General features: G+C 52.0%; 1 protein-coding gene across 1 annotated transcript in view; it reads left to right on the forward strand.

The window, feature by feature from the left end:
- The window catches only part of EMILIN2 (elastin microfibril interfacer 2), a 50,041-nt gene that overhangs the window by 29,967 nt on the left and 901 nt on the right, over nucleotides 1–19,173 (forward strand). The window contains exons 4-7 of the mRNA XM_065890437.1: nucleotides 198–2,108; nucleotides 15,695–16,048; nucleotides 17,367–17,399; nucleotides 17,944–18,072. Coding sequence (XP_065746509.1) covers nucleotides 198–2,108; nucleotides 15,695–16,048; nucleotides 17,367–17,399; nucleotides 17,944–18,072 — 2,427 coding nt within the window. The remainder of the gene's footprint in view (nucleotides 1–197; nucleotides 2,109–15,694; nucleotides 16,049–17,366; nucleotides 17,400–17,943; nucleotides 18,073–19,173) is intronic.

Below are 19,173 nucleotides of genomic sequence, written 5' to 3' on the forward strand. Positions count from 1 at the left end.
TGTAAACAGCAGAGCCAGAGTGCCCCTGGAGGTCTATTTTATTTAAAGCCCACAGTCTTTTCTACTCTAGCACAATAATTCCCTGCAGTGAGAAGGGAGCTGTAAGTGAATCCCATGAATACCCTGTTTATTGTCTTTGCAGAAACTGGGTAAAGGTAGAAAATGTTAAGTCATGTCCAACTCTTTCTTTGTAACAGACGATGAACCAAGCCGAGTCTCAGAGCCTGGGAAGACTTTGTCACCGACTCCTGCAGCAGAACTAAGTCGGACCGTAGATCCAAAACAGGGGCCCCTAGAACTTCAGGAAAAGAAAATCCAGGTGCTTGAGGAGAAGGTTCTCCGACTCACAAGGACGGTTCTTGATCTCCAGTCTTCCTTTGCTGGAGTGAATGAAAACCTCAGACACTCCGTTCAGGATGATGCCAGCAAAATGCTGGCATCGTGGCTCAGTAACCTGCACCCCCAGCCAGTGCCTGACGGTGCCGTTGGTGGAGAACCAGAAACGGTCCAGCTTCCTGGTGTCCTCGACAATAAGGAATCTGGCATGAAGGACATCAAGTCTGAATTGGCTGAAGTCAAGGATGCTCTGAAGACCAAGAGTAGCAAGCTGGAAGAGCTGGATGGGAAGGTGAAGGGCTATGAAGGGCAGCTCAGACAGCTCCAGGAGGCGGCCCAGGGCCCTACGGTCACCATGACGACCAATGAGCTCTACCAAGCGTATGTCGATAGTCAGATTGATGCCCTGAGAGAGGAGCTCATGGAGGGAATGGACAGGAAGCTGGCTGATCTGAAGAACTCGTGTGAGTATAAGCTCATTGGTCTCCAGCAGCACTGTGATGACTATGGGAGCAGCTACCTGGGAGTGATGGAGCTTATAGGAGAGAAGGAAACCAACCTGAGAAAAGAAATCAGTGACCTTCGAGCCCGGGTCCAAGACCCTCCAGCCAGGGCAAATTGCTGTGACGGTGCCAAGAATGGTGACTTTGGGCAACAGGTCAAGACGTTAGACCAGAAAATTGAAAGAGTTGCTGAAGCGACTAGAATGCTGAACGGACGACTAGACAATGAGTTTGACCACCTCGTAGTTCCAGAGCCAGATGTGGACTTCGATGCCAGATGGAACGAACTGGATGCAAGGATCAACGTGACAGAGAAGAACGCAGAGGAACACTGCTTTTACATTGAAGAAACCCTCCGGGGGACCATCAGTGGGGAGGTAGATGACTTGAAGCACCTTCTTGATCAGAAAATACAGTCTCTGGAGGAGCGGCTGGGGAGCGCTCTCCTGGCGATGGCCAACGGCTCGGAGGCAGAACTTGCTCCCCCAGCGTCAGCCCCGCCTGATGGGTCAGGGGCTGGGAACGAACAGGTCATGGTGGAGTTAAACCACCTGAAGGACAAAGTGCAAGTGGTGGAGGATATGTGCCTACAGAACTTCCAGGGAGAGCCTCGTGGGAGAGAAGATACTTTGCGAAATGGAGATGACCCTTCAGCAGGTGACAGTTTGAGCCTTTTGAAATCTCTAAATGACACAATGCGTAGGAAGTTTCAAGAAACCGAGCGTAGCATCCAGAGACTTCAACAGAATTTTAGTTTTCTTTATTCTCAACTAAACCACACAGAAGACCACGTGAGTCATCTTCATAATGAGCTGAGCAGTGGTAGAGAAGGTGAAAAGGCTGCAGGGCGTGGGTCTTCTAAGGGGGCTGAACCCCTCCCGTCTCCCCCGGCCGCCTCCGTGCATTGCTGCGACCAGCTGGAGGAGAGGTGGCAGCGGCTGCAGGGCCAGGTCCTCGCCGAGCTGGACGCTTGTAAGGAGAAGACACACGGGGTCCAGAGGGGGGTCTCCGTGGTGGAGGACAGGGTGTCTCGTATGGAGAAAACCTGCAGCAAACTGGACTCCATCTCAGGAAGTCTTCAGAAAATCAAGGAAGGGCTCAACAAGCATGTCAGCAGCCTCTGGAGTTGTGTCAGGCAGATGAACGGGACTCTCCGGGCACATTCCAGAGACATCTCTGGCCTGAAGAATTCAGTCCAGCAGTTCTATAGCCATGTTTTCCAGATTTCTACGGACTTGCAAGACCTGATCAGATTTCAACCATCGGCAAGTAAGTGGACCTTTAGAATTCCATTTCTTGTAATTGTTTGCGACACGTATTATGCTAGGTTTTGGATGGTTTGTGGAATTAACTACATCACTGCTAACCGAAGTGTGCTTCATAGATGGGGGCCAGTTTGTGAATCGTTGGGTGCTGGGTAAAATTAAGGCGAATACCAACAGTGAGAGAAAGTATTTAGAAACTTCTAACATAATTTGACATCACCGTAGCATTCAAGTACACGATCTGTGCATTTTGCAAATGATCAGCCGACAACAAATTGAAAATACAAAAGGAAAACTGGTCCTTCCCCGCAGGTAGGTGGTAGAAGGTTGATCTGTACTGTCGTGTCTGTGAGCTTAGAGTCGGGGTCAGAGCTGTGGCATAACAGCTTGGGGCAGTGGATATGTTGTCTTGTTTTCTACTCAGGGAGTCTCCTGTGTGTGTCCCCATTCACCTCTGTGTGAGCATCCCTTTTGTTTGCTGGTGTCATTATCATCTCTGTCATTATCATGACAGAGCATCCGCTTTGAGCATCCTCTTGTTCCGTAAAATCTAGGGCCTACATGATGGCAGGTAGAATGCATTGTATTCCTTTCCAAAGACAGAGACAGGACCGTGGACAAAAGCACTTTAGGGGCAGTAACTGTTTAAAGCCCCATAGTGTCCAGAACAAGGGCGCTCATAAATTGCGCTTAGGGCAACGCTGGCTGCACATGACACACTCGACAAACGTTTGTTGAATGAATGAATGAATTGAATGAATGAATGGTCCCTTAATAGTATTGAGTGATATATTCAAGTTAATTTCTGTTATTTGGGGGTTCAGCACATCATCCCTGAAGGACAGAGCATCCCTTGTACCTGGATTCAGTAGCCTCAGTACTGAGCCAGCCTTTTCTAATGCACGCGGGAGGGATGAGCGCTTTTTATGTGAATCAGCACTGGCCTAGTCCCCTCAGGGATGTGTTCCGAGGTCGCACAGCTGGGAAGTGGTGGAGGTGGGGTGAGGACCCCAGGCGCTGTCCTCCAGGCCTGCACACATCTCCCCTATGTCTCCCAGAGATGAACGCACACTTACTGGGCCCATGAGGACTTGGGGACGGCCAGCCATGTGCCCGAGAGGACCCCACTTCCTGACCGGTCCTGTCTTCTTTGTTGGCCTTTATCACCTTTCCACCTTGCTCAGCTCCAGGTGACAAAGGCTCTTACCTGTTGATGCAAGTTCCTGGCCTGGTGTGAGCTTGTAGAATTTTAGGATCAGGTCCCATCTGAGACTTACAGCCTGAGAAGGGGAGGCTGGAGTGGGAGAAGCAGAGGAGCCCTGGCCTGGCCGGGGAGAGCCAGGGCCTGGTCCGCAGGAGGTGGGAGGGTCCCAGGTGGTGGGTGGGAAGTGCTTTGAACCTTCCCAGAGATAAGGAGTTTGTAGATAAGGCATTACCCAGGCAGTCCTGATATTTATAACCCTCCCCCTCCCCTCCCCCCAGGCCCACACAGCTCCCCTATCTCTGGAATGTTGGGTAAAGGTCACAGGACGATGTGTGTATTCATAGAATGGTTGTCCCTCACGGTGACAGTTCTGTCTGGACTGTGCTTTATAACAACAGATTGAACCAGATATTTCCAGTTGATTTGCAGCTCCCAGGCAGCGTGGGGAGCTGTGTTAACTCCTTCACGCTTGGCTGTGAAAGGAGGGGTCGGGGGTGAGTGCCTTTAAAGAGAATGTGTCTTCCAAAAGATGATCCTTTTGGAATGAACTCATTGTTGTGAGTGTAGAAAGCATGGATTTCCGAGAATTTCATTGATTGAAAAGAGACAGACAGGCAGAGTCTATCCATCCTTCTAGGAGAACCGGAGCATGAGAGGTCTGTGGGTGAATCTGGAGTTCAGGTCACATGGACCGGTTAAGAGTCAGCAGTACAGGGGCTTCCCTGGTGGTGCAGTGGTTAAGAATCCGCCTGCCAGTGCAGGGGACACGGGTTCAAGCCCCAGTCCGGGAAGATCCCAAATGCTGCGCCACAACTACTGAGCCTGTGCTCTAGAGCCTGAGAGCCACAGTTACTGCAGCCCGCGCACCTAGAGCCCGTGCTCCGCAACAAGAGAAGCCACCGCAATGAGAAGCCCGTGCACTGCAACGAGGAGTAGCCCCTGCTCACCACAACTAGAGAAAGCCAGGGCGCAGCAACGAAGACCCAACACAGCCAAAAAAAAAAAAAAAAAAAGAGTCAACAGTACATTTATTGAGCACCTACTATGCGCAGGGCTCTGTGAGGGGTGCAGAGGTGAGTAGCACGACCCTCACCCTCCAGGCGTTTTCAGTCACGGGGCTAAACGACATGCACTGGACTGCAGAGAGGATGAATGAGGTGGTGTGTTAGGGCCCAGTGAGTGGTGTCAGGGTTTATCCTTTTAGTTCATTGATCTTACTGAACCCGTACTTTGTGGGAGTAATGAGCTATGTCTGTGCAGTATGTGGATGTGTGACAGTGTGTGTGACAGTGACATTCTGAGGGGAAACAGGCAGACAGAGATGGTCACGGGCACAGGCACATGGCCACTGTGGAAGTCAGGGAGGGCTTCTCGGAGGAGGGAGCCTCCAAGGATGAGGAGGTTGAGAGTTCAGAGGCTGGTGGAGTGAAGGGTGAGGTGGAGTGATGAGAGAAGCTTCTGGAAGGAGGCGTTGGCGTTACTGGAGCTCATACTGAGGGGTGGGTAGGGTTCAGCAAAGCAGGAGGGGAGGACATACCTGCTGAGGAGTTGTGTAAATGGGCCCGTTATTTACTGCTCCAGATCCTGGTGGCTTAAAGCAACAAAGCTGTATCATTTTCCATTACTCTGCAGGTCAGGAAACTGGCTTGGCAGTTCTTCTGCTCCATTTGGTGTCAGCGTGAGTCACTCACTCAGCTGCAGTCAGGGGGCTGGTGGGCCCGGCTGGGCTGGGAGGTCCAGGCAGACGGGTCACGTGTCCGGTGCCTCAGGGGTCCCTCCACACAGCCATCCTGTCTCTTCGTGTGGCTGACTTGGGCCTCCTCACAGCAGGTGGTCTCGGGTAGTCAGACTTATCACGTGGTGAAAGCAGAAGCCTCTTCCAGGCGAGGCCCGGAGCTGGCATGGTGTCCCTTCTGCCACATTCCACTGGTCAAGGCAAGGTGATGCGGCTGGTGGCCTCGGGACAGAGGGAATATTAACGATAGTCATCATCTCTCCCACTGCGAAACAACGTCCAGAGTTGAGAATGCAGGGTGTAGCCACCAGAAGCCACATTGCTGGGCCAGGGGCTCACCCTCTGCTGTTTCTACCGCCCTGTTCGCAGACCCCATTCTTTTCTTTAGAAGCACCCGGAGGGGGCAGAACTACCCACGAGGCAGCCGGGGGAGCAGAAGGGGCTTCAGCTGACGCTCAGATAGGTCCGAGTCTGTTTGTTACCTGCCACCCCCTGCATCGTTGGTGCAGATGTTCCTCCCTGGGGTTTAAAAGAGATTCTTGAGATTTTTTTAAAATTAATTTTTATTGGAGTAGAGTTGATTTACAATGTTGTGTTAGTTTCTGCTGTACAGCAAAGTGAATCAGTTATACATATCCACATATCCACTCTTTTTTAGATTCTTTTCCATATAGGTCATTACAGAGTATTGAATAGAGTTCCCTGTGCTACACAGTAGGTTCTTATTACTTATCTATTTTATTTTATATATAGTAGTGTGTATATGTCAATCCCAGTCTCCCAATTTATCCCTCTGATTCTTGAGATTATAAACCAAACAAAAATGTTTGGTTACTTTTTTGGACGAAAGGTCCGTGCCTGTCATCTAGGACTCAGAGCACTGCCTAACTTTTTTTTTTTTTTTCGGTTAATTAATTAATTTATTTTTTGGCTGCTTTGGCTCTTCGTTGCTGTGTGCAGTCTTTCTCTAGTTGTGGCGAGCAGGGGCTGCTCTTCATTGCGGCGCATGGGCTTCTCATTGTGGTGGCTTCTCATTTGCAGAGCACGGGCTCTAGGCGCGCAGGCTTCAGTCGTTGCCAGTAGTTGCGGCATGCGGGCTCAGTAGTTGTGGCTCACGGGCTCTAGAGTGCAGGCTCAGTAGTTGTGGCTCACGGGCTCTAGAGTGCGGGCTCAATAGTTGTGGCACACGGGCTTAGTTGCTCCGTGGCATGTGGGATCTTCCCGCACCGGGGCTCGACCCATGTCCCCTGCATTGGCAGGCGGATTCTTAACCACTGCGCCACCAGGGGAGCCTGGCACTGCCTAACTTCTAAAAGGTGAAGAACCACTGTATTTTCATGACTGTCTCACCTTAACGCTCTGTGATGTGGGTGTGACACCCCTCTCCTGGGCCCCACGTGACACCCCTTCATTTATATAGTCATTCACTCAACAGATGCTTACTGAGTCATGTCCTAGGGCTGGCGTTTCAGCCCTGAAGGACCTTACGCTCTAGAGCGTAAGACACGTAATGCACAGCTCAGCAAATGAAGATCTGATATCAGCTGGCGATCAGTGTGTGGGGAAAGACCCAACAGAGAAGGTGATAGAGGACGGGGGACTTTGTATTTTAGATCAGAGGTCGGGGAGGGTTGCTCAGTGGAGATGACATTTGAGCAGAGACGTGAATAAGACGAGGGAGCGAGCCCTGCAGAGATCTGTGTTCTCAGCAGAGGGGGGGAAAAAGCATGTTCAAAGGCCCTGAGGCAGGAATGTGTTTGTCCTGACTGAGGACTCAGAATGCCAGTTTGATCAGGTCTGTGAGCAAGGGGGGAAGTCTTAGGCAGTGAGGTCAGGGAGTAGGAGTCAGATGAGGTGGGATTTTATAGGCTGTGATAACGGATTTGGATTTTAAGTATCATGAGAAACTCTTGGAGAATTTAGAGCCAGGAAGTGATTATTATTTCCCAGGTTTGCAATCCCAGCTACTCTAGACATTCTTTGTGACTTTGGGCAAGTTATTTATCTACTTAATGCCTCACTTTCTACACCTGTTAATTGGAGAGAATCAGGATAATAATCATACCTCAAAAAGTTAGTATGAGGGTTAATATTCCTAACTAGTGGAGTATTAAATAGTGCCTGGCACCTGGGAATCCCTCAATAAATACCAGCTGTGATGTCGACCCTCTGTCCCCTATGGTGGATGTTTATTCTGCTCCTGGGTGAACTTCTCTCTTTCTCTTCCTACCAGCCCCCGGGCCTGCAGCCTCAGAGAAGTGAGACACCGCAGACATGGGATCAGAGCCCTGGGTGTGGGGCTCCTGGCTGCTCTGTCAAATGTTTCTAGAAAGCCAGAGGGTTTTGTTTTTTTCCTTCTTTCCCTTTCCTTTTCTTCTTTTCGAAACTGGGAGTCAGGGAGAAAGTGTAAAAAGCCTAGAAGTCTCCCCTTCCTAGCATTCAGGATTCATGTTCAAATAAATTAGCTTCTGAAGGGCAAGGAGATGGGGAAGTCCTTTGTTCTTCTGTGGATGTGGCCCTAGGCTTTGGGCTTCTGTGCCCCGTCCCACTGGCTCCTGTTTTGAGTGTTGGTTCTTCACACCATCTCCCCAGCACCCTGTCCCTTTCCTTTAGCTGCAGCTTGTCCCCAAGTTGACTGAAATTGTCGGGTAGGGGTCGCTCTGTCGCTGGCAGCTCCAGGGTCTGCCCCCAGCGTGGCTGAAAGCCAGAGTCTGCTTTCTGCCGGGGCCCCGGGACCAGACTGTGACGTTTCTGCTGTTCCCCTTCCAGTTGGGACATAAGGGGAGTTCCCGTTGCTGAGAAACCTGGGGCTCCCACCCGAGCCGAGACGGGGCAGAGGAATAGTCTGCGCGTCAGGGAAGCTCTCCTCCCCTGCGTCACGGTTCCAAGAAGGGCCATGCCTGCCGGACGTCGCAGCATTGTTTGAGCACACTCCAGTAACAGCGGCACTGCTTCCTCTTTCTAATCTGCCACCTCTTCTGCAAATGTCTTAGGGCAATTTCTCATAAATACTTTTTTTCTCTCTTCTTTTAAATTTTAATTTTGTTGGAGTATAGTTGATTTACAATGTTGTGTTAGTTTCAGGTGTACAGCAAAGTGATTCAGTTATACATATTCCTATATTCATTCTTTTTTTTAGATTCTTCTCTCATATAGGTGATCCCAGAATACTGAGTAGAGTTCCCTGTGCTATACAGTAGGTCCTTGTTGGTTATCTGTCGTATATAGTGGAGTGTGTGTGTTCATCCCAAGCTCCTGATTTATCCCTCTCCCCCTGACATTTCCCCTTTGGTAACCATAAGTTTGTTTTCGATATCTGTAAGTCTGATTCTGTGTTGTAAATAAGTTCATTTGTTTCATTTTTACAAAATTTGATTCCACATATGAGTGGTAGCATATGACATTTGTCTTTGTCTGACTTACTTCACTTAGTATGATAATCTCTAGGTCCATCCATGTTATTGCAAATGGCATTATTTCATTCTTTTTTATGGCTGAGTAATATTCCATTGTATATATGTACCACATCATCTTTATCCATTCCTCTGTCGAGGAACACTTAGGTTGCTTCCACGTCTTGGCTGTTGTAAATAGTGCTGCAGTGAACATTGGGGTGCGTGTATCCTTTCAGATGATGGATTTCTCCAGATAGATGCCCAGGAGTGGGATGGCTGGATCACATGGTAGTTCTATTTTTAGTTTTGAATTATATTAATAACGTTTCATTCAGGGGTACTACAGATTTAAGAATCCCATCTTTATCCAGTTGCTTAGCCTAAGCTGTGCTGTAAGAATGAAAAAGCACAGATTTTTCAAATAAGCATTTAACCGTAAAGCGTGGCCAGGAGAAGTGTGGCCTGATGCCAGTGTTATGAGGGTTTTGGCCCTCAACTTGAAATTGGCTGAGTTTGGGGCCAGTGTAGGTCCAAGATATTATGATGGAGTAAGTCAGAGTTTTATAAATACATATAAGGCTAAACAAACTGCCCACACTCAGACCATACCAACTCCAGACGATACCTGCCCTTTTGCCCTGTGAGCATCTGGTGGTTGTAAAGCTCTTTAGTTGGTGAAAGTTGCAGCTGCCTTTCTCCATCTTAACGTTGACTTTAGAACTGCCATGTTCCGGGAGGGCTCTCCCACAGCTGTGTGCAAAATCCTTTGTGAGCTTTACAAAAATAAGGACTCCGGGCTCACTCGGGAGATTCCTGCTCAGCAGGGATGAGGTCAGATCCAGGAATTTGTAAATAAATTTGTAATTAAAACAAAGAACCCCCTAGCTCTGGTCCCAGAAGTGGAAGGCAGGCCCCCTCAGAGGCGGCACCGGGGCTGCCGTGCCCAGAAAGAAGAGAAGCGGGGGCGGGAGGGCGGTGAGGAGAGAGGATAAAATCCCGGACTTGACCCAGCGCCACCCACGCAAGCTCCACCGTGACGTGCACGTCCACTGGGGGACTCTGCTCTGCGCTGTTGACGTGTCTCCTTAGGCCTTGGCTACTACCGCTTTATAGTGAGTCTGAAAATCAGGTAGATCCTCTCTCTGCATTTCCATATACAACTTAGAATCAGCTTGTGAATTTCTACCAAAAAAAATCCCCCAGTGACGCTGATGCTTGGGTCGGCCTCTCTGGGATTCAGTGACATCGAATGACTCTCCATCCCAAATGAGCTGCCCCCGATGTCAACAGGAGCGGCCGGAGCCGTCTCTCTGTGTCAGTGTTCTCTAGGTTGTACTTTTCAGAAATGTCGGCCTGTTTCCCCTGTTGAGGCTGATTCCACCAGCTTCTGTGTGATCACGTCTGGACTCCTTTCTCGGCTGGGCCAGTGGGCTCTGTCCTCTAGAGGAAGAGTCGGTCCGGGCCCTTCTGTGATGGAACCACAGCACCCCTTGGACGAGCTTGAATGCTTTTCCTCTTCATTCCAGCCAAAGCCCAAAGGAGTATTTCGACTGCCATTTGCTCAGAGTGGGACCGTTCCTGCGAACGCGTGGTTTCCCTTCCTCTGTTGTCAGGGGAGCAGTGCAGGGTTTCTGTGGGTTGTCTCCCCAGTCCTGAGAGTCCTTCACATGCCTCCACGGCCGGTCTTCCCTCAGCCTTTCTGCAGGGAGACCAGCAAGCGTCTCCTCGGAAGCCCCTGCCTCGTGCCCGCCCTGTGCCGGTCAGTGAGAGCACCAGAGTCCCGCGGAACCTCCCGCTGAGCCTCGCGTCTCTCAGGCGCTTCCCAAGAACTGAGCTTTGCCGGGCAGTGTGGCCCTCCGTCCACTTAGCCTGCTGTATGTCAGCATGTGGATCGTTTTTTTTTTAAGTCATAAGTCTTGGGAATTCTGTGGAAGTCCAGTAGTTAGGACTCCACGCTGTCACTGCTGAGGGCACAGGTTCAGTCCCTGGTCAAGGACCTACGGTCCTGCAAGCTGTGCGGCGTGGCCAATAAAGGAAGAAAGAAAGAAAATATGAAGTCATAAGGCTTGATTGACCTCTTTAAAATAGTCCCCCGGAGTTGCAGGGTTTGGTCAGCAGACATACCCTTGGGAGGCCAGGCAGCTCAGCTTCCCCCCAACTGGGAATTGCCCTTGACGTTTGCACAGTGTTTTACAGTCAGGGACGCGCCCCTGCGCCCATCACTTCATCTGATTGGCACCGATTCCGCCTGCTTGTCAGGAGTCTTTGCCGGTTTAGCCCGATTGATGGCTGAGCTGATAACTCAGGAGGTTTCTGTGGCTTTCCCTCAGCCACACCACCGACAAGACTAACGTCCAAGGCCCGTGTCTGTCCCCACACCCCTGCTCTGTGACAACATACCACCAAGTGGCCAGGCACAGCCACGGGGCCGGAACTTGGGCGATTTAGCTGCCACTCTGCAGGGTTGTGTGGCGGCTGCAGGAGGAGCCAGACCACCCAGGCTCCTGAGAGCGGAGGAAGGCATGTCAGTCTCGTGGACTGTTGCGGATTTCCTTAGGCAGGTCTTTGTCTTAGCAAGGTTGAAATTGGCTTTTAATAAGAACTTTAATGGAGAGGGAGTGGCCTTTCCTCCACGGTGTCAGGTCCATCCTTGGTAAGGCTGTGGCCCTGCCCATCCCGCACACAGTGGCACAAGGCCACACTGTGGCATCAGGACCAACGCCGTGGGGCAAGTTCTGGAACAAGAGCAAGCACACGTATGGCTGGTCATTCCTCGCACGTGAAACATGGGCAGCAACACTTGGCTCTCACGAGGAGCTCAGTACAAATGGTCACTCTCTGGATTAGAAACATATGTTCGCTTTGGAAAGAGAGTTATCTTTCCAGAGTGAGCAACATGCTATCCAGCCTTTGTTACAACCATGTAATAAATGTGTGCTTTAGAGACACCACGTGATGCACTGGGCTGAGCCTGTGCTGGGGGCCAGGGCTGGGGAGCAGCCGGGATCCAGGGCCACCTTTTCGTGACCGTCTTTGCTGTGACGTGAGTGGTGTTTTGGAGCTGCCTGTCCTGCGCAGTGTGCTGGACGGACTCCCCGCGGAGACTGGCGGAGGGTATTTGGCCCAAGCAGGTTGTTCATTTGTTTCCCTCTGCCTTCCACTTGCTATGACAAGCCTGGGTGTTGAGGGAGTGATGAACGTAAAAGAGAACCATCACTGACTCTAGGTACTGGCATTGCCCTTATAGGACCCCAGAACGATTATCGTTGGCAAAATTAGGGCGCCTAATTTAATGGTTGGCAGGAGTGAGGGTGCAGCCCATGGTACCTGCTCTACTTCCAGCCTTCCTTCATTCACCAAATACTTAGATGTCTCAATGTCACGTGCCAGGCCCTGGGGATAAAAGATCATTAAAATGTGTCCTCAAGCGCTCATCATCCAGCAAGAAAGGAGAGATGAAAAGACCCCTGAAAAGACCCCTGAGAGGCCAAAGTGGTTCATGGTTCGGAGGCAGGATGTTCAAGCCCTACTGGGCAGATTCATGACAGCTTCACGAGGAGCGGGTATCTGAACCGGGACTGCAGGGAGAGGTGTGTTTCGGTGAGGGCGCCTGAAGAGGCATTTTAGGGAGTGCGAACAGCAAAGCACAAAGGCAGGGATGCTCAGATGAGAGCCGGGCCCCAGTGGGGGTACTGAAGGTGGCAGGAGGCGATGGGGCAGGGGGTGGGGACACGGAAGACAGAGGAGATTCTGTTGGATTTTATGAGCAGTGGAGGACAACCGGAGATTTCTGAGCGGGGAAGATGACTAGGACGCGTTCTAAGAGTATTCTGAGAAAGGTGTGGAGGAAGGGCCCGAAGGACGATTCAAAATTAGAATCAGCTGGACTTAGTCCAGATCGGGGTGTGTGTGATAAGCGAGAGCACCTGGACTAGGTGATGGGGCAAACGACAGACAGGGGGGCTTCAGAGAAAGAGGGCTGGTTTGAAGGGTTTGGGGGGGATAGGTACGAAAATAAGGACCCGGTTGAGGGGCTTGTACTTGGCTATCTTTAGGTGCTTTGTCAACTGTAATTCATTGAGGGTTGTAGGACTGAGGAAAAGTACTTGTTTTTAAATTTTGGGTGGAGACACATAAACATGGGCTAAAGGGAAGGAGCTGGTGGGGTGGAAGGAAAGAGGCGGAGGAGAGAGGAGTGATGCTGGAGGAGCATCTCCAGCAGAGAAGGGAGGTGGGGCTAGGGCAGGAGCCTGTGCCCCCGGGGAGGAAGGCCAGCTTGTGAGCCTTGGAAACGGTGTGAGGAGGGAGGGGAGACAGACAAGGAAGGACCTGAGCTTGGACTGGAGAGAAAAGAGTTTAGAGACAGGCCCTGGGTGTCTTCCATAATTATATCTTATAAAAATGAAATAGTTCTGAGAAGTTTATAATGAAAACCAGTTTTCCTGCCCCCTTTTCCCTGTTACCCTTCTCACCCCAGAGGTGGCCACGTGCCACTTTCAGCTGTTTTCTCCCCCTGATGTTTACCATCAATTTATTAGCTTTAGATATCTCTATATGGGTATTATTTGACATTATATATATTACTTATCAGCTGTAGACATTAGCCTATGTATCAGGCTCTCTCGTGTCTCCCCCTGCTTCCCTTCCTCCCAGCTCCCAGTGGAGTTATGCCACAAAAATCAAGTCAGTGTTTATGCTATGAGGAGCTAAACAGCTCAGTAATGGCCAAATATGATCATGTTGCTTTTCATTTTGCTTTCCTCTGAATTAGTAGTAGTGCTGCATTATTATTTGCTAGATTTTACATATCTGTTTTGGATTCTTCTCACTCTCTGACACCCTCTCAATACCACAAAAAATTATCAGATCATTTGTCAGTTCTGTTTTTTAAATCAGTGACCTCTCTCCGGGAGTTCTCTCTTCCTGACCCAGTCTGGACTGCTTATTCTCTGGACTTGCTCTAAGGCTTTCAATCTGAAACTTCCTTCACTACCATCCTAGAAATTTCTCGAACCTCTCTCCTGTCTTAGACCCTTTCCTTTATTCTGCATTTCTTTCTTTCATGGTTTACTCTCTTTTTCAGTGGAGTACATTTTCCAATAGCTTTCTAAGAAAGGGTGCTTGACAGTTTTGCTTGTCTTTAAATAGTGCATGCCTGGAAATGTCTTTATTCTAGTTTCATAACTGGCAGATATTTTAGCTGGGTATAGAATTCAAGGTTAGCAATGATATTCCCTCAAAATTTGAAGGTGTTCCTTTGTCTTCTGGTTTCCAGTACTGTTGTTGAGAAGCCTGGTAATGGTCTGATGGTCTGATTTGAGGTCACTTTTTAGTTTTCCCCTGGTGATGGTCTGAATTGAGGTCACTTTTTAGTCTTCCCCTGACAGTTTGTGTGGTCTTCTCTTTATCCTCAGTGTTCTGAATATGCTTTGGTTTGGGTCTTTCATTTAATAATTGTGCTGGGATCTTTCTTAGTTCTGAGAAATTGTGTAGTTGAGTTTCTCCTTACTACCTCATCATCCCTACACCCGTTTTTCTGATCTTTCTTTTCGGGAAAGACTTCTGGGTTGGAAAGAGTCTAATTTTCCTACGGTTTCTCTCCTATTGTCCATTATTTTCTCTTCCTGGTCTACCTTCTGAAAGAGCACCTTGACTTTATCTACCAAGTGTTTCACTGAATTTTCTTATTTTGGCAAGTATATTTTTAATCAGCAAAGACTCATCTTTATTCTCTGGTTAGGCCTCTCTTAATACCAATCTATTCTTATACTTCGGATGCAGTGTCTTCTGTTTCTGAGATTTTTACTTTGTTTTTGTTTAAAGCAGGCACAGCGTTTATTAGAAGCACAGTACGTGTGGGAGAGCACGCAATGAAGCGGTTTATTTAGTGCAGAAGCTAGAAGTTACACACTTGGAGAAGCCTGTGGGCATCCTCGCTAGTGAGGAGCACGCCTTATTACATATTTATTTTCTTGTATTATCTCTTTAAACTTCCTTTTTGTTCGTTGGTTTCCTCTCTCACTCTTGTCCTTCACTGTGGCTGGTGGTGTCCCCATGTCGGGAATTGCTCTGCCTCAGTTTCTATGCCCAGCTCAACTCTTCCCGCCAGTCCTGAAGAGAATTAAGGCCTGATGCCTTTCCACTGTATGGTGTGAATTAATTTATCTTCAGTGCATCTAGAATGGTATTAGTTCTGTACCATCCATGGGGGAAATTAAAAAGCGATCACTTCATTCAAGTCATTTTCCTTAGGGATTAATCCTCTCATGGAGTACTGGGTGGGAAAGGCTATTCGAGAGATAGTCTCCCTTTGGGGCTGGAGGTGGGCTAGCAACCTGTGAGTGGAGGGGGAGCATGGGTTCGATCTGCCATAATTACCTTTGTGAGTTTTAAAACAAAACTAGGCAGTGGGGCACAATGCAGTTACTGATTTTGCTTGGTCATAATTTTGTAGCCTTGGAAGCTGGGCCATTGCAGGCATAATACAGATTGAGGAGGTGGGTGGGGTTTGGCTTTTGAGGATGGTATTGTGACCAGTCCTGGTTATTTTTAGATGTCTTACAGGCCTTCAGGAAGGGCTCCCTGGAAGGTTAGTTCCAGGAATGTATTCATAGGAGGAAAGGGTGGCAGCTTCCCGCTTGTGTCATAGCGCCATCCCAAGAGGGCAGGGAAATGTGAATCAGGACTTCTCTGCAGTGGAAATTCCCTCAGTTGGTGATCTTAAGGCTGTGGTGAGAGGTGGGGGGCACTGCCGCTCCTTTGGGAGCTGTGCCTGCTGCAGAGGCAGCCCGAGCTCCCTGACACCTGCCTGGGTCCCGTGATGTCTGCACCCAGCAGGTCCTCGGCTTGTGAGGCTGTCCACTGCGACTAGCTTGTTTGAGAGAATGCAAGGCCGTGGGTGGCAGCAGGCAGGCAGATACCCCTGTGGTATCACCATGTAGTGAAATCAGGGAGGTTCGGGTGCTGTTTTTGGAGAGTGCAACCATCATGAAGAAAGAGGGTGACGGTCCCCCTCCCCAGGGCAGGGGGTCCAGGCAGGCGGTCCCCACTCCGTGGTGGCTGCTCTTGTGTCTGCTGGCGGGCCCAGCCCAGGGACCCCGCGGAGGCCACAGGCCAGCCCCCCAAGCACACACCTTCCAGGGAGCCATGCCCACGAAGGTCTCACAGAGGGGCCTGTGGTCGAGCAGTCAAGTCTGAGGTTTTGAACCCTGTGTATTTCTTTCCACTTTCCAAATGCTCAGCGGAGGAGCCCTCAGCGACACCCCAGCCTCTGCCCCAAGGGAAGGCCCCGCACCCGGCAGAGGCCCCCACCAAGCCATCTGCTCCAGCGCTGACCCCTCCACCGCCGTCCGAGGACCCTGGACAGCAGCCGTACATAGGCCAGCAGCCTGTCCTGCCCAAGAGACGCCCCTGGCCACTGCCCCCGCTGCTGCGGCCAGGCTGGACGGGGCTGCCCTTCTTGCCTGGCTCCACCGGGGTCATTATGGAGACTGGAGAGGCCGGGCCCCCGGGCAGGATGAGCATGTCGGGGCGAGGACTGCCCCGGGGCGTGGACGGCCAGACTGGGCAGGGGCCCATCCCCAGGGCCGAAGGCTACGCGGGAGCACCAGGTAAGGGTCCCCCGCTGCTGGGCCATCTGAGCTACGGAAGGTGAGGATGCACAGAGGGGCAGCCTGAGCCCCAGGGGGCTGCTGCAGGGTCTCTGCGGGTCATGGGTGCAGCCTTCAGGGTACAAGGTCCAAAACTTGGCTCTCCAAAGGTTCTGTGGTACTCTGGGGATAGTACATCATACTTAGAAATAGATTTGTGCCATGGGCTGTAATACTTGGACCGTGGACCACACAGGCAGCTCCTTGATCTCCCTAGCAGGAAGTGTACCGGGGAAACCAAGAGGATACCGGGAGCGTGCGTAGCCACAAAGATGAGCACACATCAAAGTGGGTCGGCCGGAAGGTTCTGGCTCCAACCCTAGCTATGTCATTGCAAGGCTTAACTCTGTCAATGGCAAAGGGAAGATAATAATAGGACTTCAGAGTTATTGTGAGGATGGAGAAAAGCCTAGGTCAGTGCTTGGCCAGTTAAGTGCTTCATGTGAGTTGGAAGGTCAGCACCGTGGTGGTGGAGGAGGTGGAGTCAGGTAAAGGCAGGAGGGAGAAGGAAAAGGGAGCATTTATGGGACACCCACTGCATGCCAGGGACTGAACTAGGTGCTGGAGCTACAGCTTTCCCTACAGCACTGTGAAGTTGATATTCTACTGACAGATGAGGAAGCTGAGGCTCTGGGCTATCACATCTGAACACGTGACGCTGCTTGGGGTAGTTCACGTCAGCTGTCACAGGGAGTACCAACCAGTCGCCTCAGTTAAACCAAGCTGCCAGTTGGAGGCACTCAGCCACGGGCAAGGACAGCCTGCCTGACTGAAGCACCGTGGCTGCTGGGTAGGTGGGGGTCACTGCCGTTCCTTCTCAGCCATCCCAAGCTCCAGTGATCCCAGCTCTCTTAGGCAGGTGTGGGGACTTTTCTAAGATGACAGTTTTCCTTCTGTTCCACGTATCTTGGATGCTTATATTCTTTTGGGCAATTTGTTCATTTGTATGTCTGTCCTTCCTTCCACGCATCCATACGACAAACACTGCATCCAGTCTACCTGGGGGCACAGCTAGTGAACAGTCCCTGCTCCTGGAGGGCAAGCGTGGGAGTGGACATGTCGGTCTGTAGCCTGCTCGCTGGCTTGGGCCCCGAGGCTCCAGTCCATCTTCTTCCTATTCCCCCAGCCAGTTCGTCCTCAGGGTTATCTTCTCTGTGCAGGCAGCTGGGAGTGGGTGCTCTTAATGTCTACTTACACAGTGTGAGGAACAGGCAGTAAAAGGAGGAAAATGAGGTGCGCTATTAGGGCTTTGACACTGCATCTGCGTTTTGTTTTTCAGGGTACCCCAAGTCACCGCCTGTAGCCTCCCCAGGTACGTTAGCCAGGACGGGAGGCCGAGGCGGGTGGTCCTGGGCAGCCCGTCCCCCTCCCCCGCCCCCACTGCGGGTCCTGTCTCCTCCCTCTGGGCGATTAGCACGGGTGCAGCCCTCCCCGGCTCACTTGCTCGCGTGTGCATGAACACAAACGCGCGTGCGCGCACCGCCCCTACCCCCCGCCCCATAGCATCACGCATGCGCAAAGCCCCTGCCTCGCGTGTGCGCGCGCAGCCGCCCAGCTCTCATCTCAGAAGCGCTCACACAGAAGCACCTTGTGGGGCCTCAGCTCCCCCACCCCAGACATCCTGCACAAAGCCCACGCATGCGCGAAGCCTCCCCTCTCACGCAGCGGCCAACGCAATCCACGCATGCGCACTCCCACCAACTGCCTGCCCCTCTGACAAGGGCACTGTCGGGCCCAGGGTGTGAGGAGGGGGTGTGCCCACTGTGAGGCGAAATGCAAGGCCCAGGCTGCCCCTCGGGACGGCGCGCAGGCCTCGGCCCCGGGCCTGACTGAAGGCGCATCCTCTCTCCGCCCAGGGGTCCCCGCACCGTCTCTGGTGTCCTTCTCTGCGGGGCTCACCCGGAAGCCTTTCCCCAGCGATGCGGGCGTCGTCCTCTTTAACAAAGTGCTGGTGAACGACGGGGACGTGTACGACCCCAGCACCGGTGAGTCCGCCCGCACACATGGCCGCTCGGGAGGACTATCCCAGCCGGGAGGCTGTGAGGAAGGTCCCTCCCGGCTGCCACGACAGGTGCGCCCACGACGCCGCCTGCAGGATTCCTGGTTTCTGAGCCCCAAGTGGGTCAGCAGCAGTGCGGGGTGCCTGCTCTGGGGCAGAACCGCTCGCCCTGACGGGGGTTCGGTCCATGTGGTCCCCAGCCCCCGAGAACAGCGGGGACGCGGGCATCACGCCTGCGGGAGGAGAGCCGGGGCCCCCCGGTCCGCCGCTGTCCCCCCGCCCACAGGCACCAGCGGACCTGGGTGTCACGTGCTGCTGTGGCCGGGGCTCTGTGTGGCCCCTGGGAGGGAATCGGCTCTCTGCGGTCAGAGATGTGAGTTGCCGCCCTGGCCCCGGGTCTCAGGACCACGGGCCTCGGGTTTTAGCGAGCATCAGAGTGAATGAACTGAAGGGCGTAGAAAAACGGGGCTCCTGGCCTCCAGGCATCACACTCTGTTTTTAACGGGCTTGGAGGCGGGGTGTGAGAAGGCTGCTTCGCTTTGTGCTCAAGTTGCGCTTCCCCTGGGGCCCTCCCTCCACGCAGCCTCAGCTATGGGGACAGCTTGTCAACACCGCCAGGCCAGGTGCTCTCGGCACACAGGGACCGTGACCTGCATTTCTCTCCTGTTCCCAGGATGCCCATGCTCTCTCCAGCGGGTCTTCAGTAAAGGGAGTTCTGCGTGACCCTGAGCAGACGCTGGCCATGTGCCCGGAGTGCTGGGGCCCGTCTGTCCCCAGGCTCTAAATTTACTGAGAAGAGCTGGGCAAGGGAGCTGGGCAGCCTGGCACATTTCAGGGCAGGTTAAAGACTCAGGCCCCTTAGATTCCTTAGCCCGTGGTCAGTGGCGCATGTCCGGCCCCCTTCCCGGAGCCCTTGGGCAGTGGCCACTCCTGCCAGCACTGGGTCTGGCTGTGGGCCCATGTGCCGCTGCTCTGCAAATGGGCAACATCTGCGAACCTTATCCCCCCACTTCCGACCAGCCCTTCCCCTGCCTTCCCAGCCCCAGAGCGTGTGTCTAAATACCAGCTCGCTTCCGGCTGCGCGTGG

Source organism: Phocoena phocoena, chromosome 13, assembly GCF_963924675.1.
Source record: "Phocoena phocoena chromosome 13, mPhoPho1.1, whole genome shotgun sequence".
Classification (NCBI taxonomy): domain Eukaryota; kingdom Metazoa; phylum Chordata; class Mammalia; order Artiodactyla; family Phocoenidae; genus Phocoena; species Phocoena phocoena.